The following is a 4,363-nucleotide window of genomic DNA, read 5'->3' as shown; positions in this document are numbered from 1 at the left end:
CAGCGTCCACAAGGCAAAATAAGGGCAATCGAGAAGGAACTTTTCTGGCCTTAAAGAAAACAAGTGCATAAGCTAAAAGTCAACATTTATAGGAATTATTTGTAAGGATAGTGAAAACAGCTTAATAAAACTCTACCTTATTGAATCCAGCATTTCAACATCGTTCCAGCGATTAATGTCAAACAGTCCCAAATAAATAGATCGTTTTTCCTGACCATGTGTATTCACTTGCCAGGAAAAGCTGAAGGGTGGCTGAGCCATGAGCAGGCAGGGAAGGACAGAGGGCAGGAGGGCATCGTGAGGGACTCGCCCGACATGGATGACAGCCTGCCCAACCTGACGTGGCTGCTGGACTTCTCCATCACCAGCGCCAGCATGGGCAACTCCTCCTGCTGCCCCAGCGGCCCGGACCCCCACACCTGTCAGGGCATGCCCGGCTCTGCCGTGCCGTGCTCACCCCTGGGCACTGACCCAGCGTGCATGGGAACACCCCAAACTCCCTGCGTGCCCGTCTCCTCCTCCACCTCGATGACGGAGCACCACGTTGTGTCCATGCACCCTCAGATGATGGAGGGCATCGACTACAAGAGCAACCCCTACATCAAGCTGCCCTACTCCTACGCCACCCTCATCCGCATGGCGATGGAATCCAGCGAGGAGCCCCACATCACCCTCTCCACCATCTACAAGTGGATTACCAACAACTTCTGCTACTTCTATCAAGCTGATACTGGGGTGGCAGATAACACATTTGGAGACCTCTTGCCCTGTCCCCTCTCCCCGTCTGGCTGGGAAGGGCCTTTCACAGCCTCTGTCATGTAAGAGGGGGCCCAGGATCATTTTTGGAGTGGGAAGGTCCCCACTGGGCTGTTGGTCCCTGTGTCTCCTCTTGGCTCTGGGGTGAAGGTGTCTCTGTCTCCCACTTCACCTTTCTGGAGTTTTCATGGGGTCCTGAGTCCCTCAGGGCTGAGCACAGACAAAATCATCAGGTTGAGCAACTGTGGGTACTGAGGATCAGGTATAGGAGAGGGATGAAGAGGATCTGCAGAGAGATGCTACTTGTTGGACATATCCCTCATTGGGGAGGTTCAGAGCAGGAATGCTGCCGCATTCCAAGCAGGGCAGAAGGGAGGTCTCCTGTCCCTCGGTCCCTCTTCAGGGCCATGTGGGTCCCCAGCCACCCCTGTGCTGGGAAACTTGTGGGAGGGACTCTATGGGAGAAGCTGTGTGCCAGTGTGTTGACTTTCTCTTGCAAACTCATGGCTGGATAATCGCCACACTTTGAATTCAATGTGTTTATAAAAGAAAGGAAGAAAGTTTTCAGTCCCTCTCTGCACAGATACTGGAGATACATGAGGTTGTTGCAGGAGGGAATGATTAATACTTTAACCTGCCAGGAAATATGGGTGAATAAGCAGAAAATATTTTTTTTCTTTCTTTTCCTTCTCCCACCGTCTTCCCTCCGCCTCATTGCAGCAGTGGCTGATGAGGATGCAGTGATTTCGCACCGAGCTTCTCTGGGCCAGAAGGCACCTCTGGGGGTACACAGGGCTGGGATGGGACAGCCCCTGTGTCTCTGCAGTTTTGCCCATCCGGTTTGTATCAGCCTGGCTGCAGGGACACACAGTGCCGGTATTTTAGCAAACTATTTTCCCCTCAACAATAACAGTGGGCGCAGATGAAGTGGGGGAAGCAAAGAGGGCCCTGATGATGGTGTCCACCATGGTGCTGCCTCGTGTTGCCACTGTAAATGGGGCCATGGCCACATCGGTCTAAAGACTCTCCTCTTCCTCCTTGCTGCAAATGTGCTTTTCCACCAGCCTCCCCACGCAGACAGGTGCTGTGCCAGCAGACAAGTGTTACACCTTGGTTTTTTTCTCTTTTTTTGTCTAGAACTCCATCCGACACAACCTCTCCTCAAACAAGTGCTTCATCAAGGTGCCTCGGGAGAAAGGCAAGCCAGGGAGAGGTGGCTTTTGGAGGCTCGACCTGCAATACGCTGACCGGCTCAAGAACAGTGCCTTCAAAAAGCAGAGGATGCGCCCAGTGCAGATCCACCCAGGCTCCACCGAGAAAGCCCAGCAAGAAGCACAGTGTGGTGCCTCCACGGCCACTTTGGGCTGTGCCTCCAATAGAGTCTTTGTTGTCAACATGGAGTCACAACAGCTGCTGAAAGAGTTTGAAGAAGTTATCAGCAACCAGAACTGGAATCCAGTGGATGGCAAAGCAGGGCTCAAGCGCAAGCAGCCCTTGCCCAAGCAAGGTGCGTCGGCTCTCCAACTCTGCCTTGCTGACCCAGGAGGAGCAGACCCAGCTGGGATCCCTGAAAGGGGACTCGGACACCAACCTAAACAGGGAGTTCTCCACTTCTGGGGATCTGGAAGTCATGCCTCCAGTCAGCCCTCAAAAGCACAACCTGGAAGTGGTGGTACATGGGCAGCACATTGACTGTCCCCAGGAGCTGAGGCAGGTCCTCTCTGAGTCCAACCAGAACGGCCTGAGCTTGGATGAAAGCTGCATGGCTGCTTCCTTCCTGCAGCATCTTTTTGATGAAGGAACAAACGATTCCCTTTCCAATTCTGTCAATGTGGAGCAGTTGTTTGAAGTCATTGATGCATTTTTACCAGCAGATGTAAGGGACCAGTGCAGCCTTGCATCCCTCTTGTAGAAGGCCAGTCACCCTTCAGAGCCCACACATGCTTTAACAGGATGCTTCCACCACACTGCTGGGACTTACAAGAGCTGTATTCTGCACCTCTCCTTCGCTGTAGGTTATTAGAGGTAAAGTGGGCATTAGGTAGGAGTGAGCAGGAGCTGTAGTGTCAGTGGTGTGCCTTAGACTTGCTGAGAAGTGGAAGATTGTAGAGAGCTTCTGTTTTGTTAAAAACAGCAATTAGGACCTGTAATATGAGCAGTATTATTTATTGAGAGCGGTTGTAATGTATGAATCTTAGGGAGCGCTTGTCTTAGGGAGCATGATATGGGTGGAGAAGCCCGGTGGCCCTTCAGAGCAGAGGCCAATAGCACGGGGTGGGTGTCAGCTGTGTGAAATCCCTTGGCTACTCATAAAGTATCAACAGATTGTACCAAACATCTCCGTTTTTACACACAGCATCCCACAAGACTTTTACTACTATTGCTAGGAAACAGAGTGGAGCCCAGAGGGAGCCTTGTCCAGGTGAGCTGTTTCTTTCCCCGGGTAAAGGCAAAAAGGTGTGAGAGCCTGGATGAAGAGATGTGCTTGTTCGAGGGAGAAATATATGTCCCAAATCTATCAGGCAACAGTAATTCTATTCTTCAATAGAAAGGTTTAAGACTGGGTCTGCTGGGTGTGGGGCACACCCTGCGCCCCAGGAGCTCCTGTCAGGAGAACTTAGGTGTCTAGTTAGCAATGTGCTCCCCAGTAGTGTCCTACACAGTTGGAGGCACCAGTCTTACCAAAGAAGTGTCTGTGTTTGGGGAGAGGAGAGAGATTCAGGTGTGTTGACCCATACCACAGATGAAGTTCCCATCCTCCAAATAGAGGATTGTAAAGAGCAGATTTATAATCTTGGCGAGGTGACACAAATTCCATGATGGAGTGCCACGTGGCTCTTAGGAAGGTTTTCTGTGTTGTTGCCTGTGGGACGTGGCAACTCAGCATAGCCCCAGGACAGGGAATTTGGTACGGAGGGATGGGGTCTTTCTGATTTCACCATGGCAATTTCTGCATGTGAGACTTGTGCCTCAGCCCCGGCATCGCTGAGATGATTGACCTCAATCGACATCTGCTTCGAAAGAGAGGAGTGTTTTTCTCGCCTCGTTCATCTCCGCTGTCGGCACAACACGCCTGGACGAGTCTGGTGTCCCACACACTCCCAGAGCCCGGCTGAGCAGCAACGGAACGCTCCCCGCAGCTCTCGCTAAACACTGGCATAGCCCTCGCACTGGGAGATCTCCCTGGCCCACAATGCTTCCCCATGCCCAGGACAGACCCTCAGCATGGACCCACCGGTGCCCAGGAAGGGCAGCATGGACCCTCAGCACGGACCCTTCCTGAGCCCAGGAAGCAGCACATGAACATCCGCAAGCTTCGCTTCCTCAACAGTGAGTCCAGGACTGACTTCTGGCCAAGACCAGAGGCAAGGGAGGCCAAAACCACCTAAAGTGCCTCAAGACCACCTCCCATCTCCAGCATCAGGGAAGACCAGGCATCAGACACAGGCTTGCAATGAGGGCCAGTGACGCTGCCCTATTCCTTCCCCTTGGACACAAAAATAATCTCCGAGAGAAAAACATCCCTGGAATCATGGGAAGCCATGGTAAGGATCAGAAATCTGCATTAACCTCAGGAAATTGTAGGCAGAATGAGAAATCCTTGAGA

General features: G+C 52.2%; 1 protein-coding gene across 1 annotated transcript; it reads left to right on the top strand.

The window, feature by feature from the left end:
• Positions 1 to 216: 216 nt before the first annotated feature.
• On the top strand, positions 217 to 2,668 carry LOC128850781 (forkhead box protein J1-B-like). Its single transcript, XM_054055768.1, is given in 3 exon segments — positions 217 to 735; positions 1,894 to 2,258; positions 2,260 to 2,668. Coding segments are annotated over 3 exon segments (1,293 nt in total).
• The last annotated feature ends 1,695 nt before the right edge of the window (positions 2,669 to 4,363 follow it).

Source organism: Cuculus canorus, unplaced genomic scaffold, assembly GCF_017976375.1.
Source record: "Cuculus canorus isolate bCucCan1 unplaced genomic scaffold, bCucCan1.pri scaffold_71_arrow_ctg1, whole genome shotgun sequence".
NCBI lineage: Eukaryota > Metazoa > Chordata > Aves > Cuculiformes > Cuculidae > Cuculus > Cuculus canorus.
This window is presented reverse-complemented; position numbering and strand designations above follow the sequence as displayed.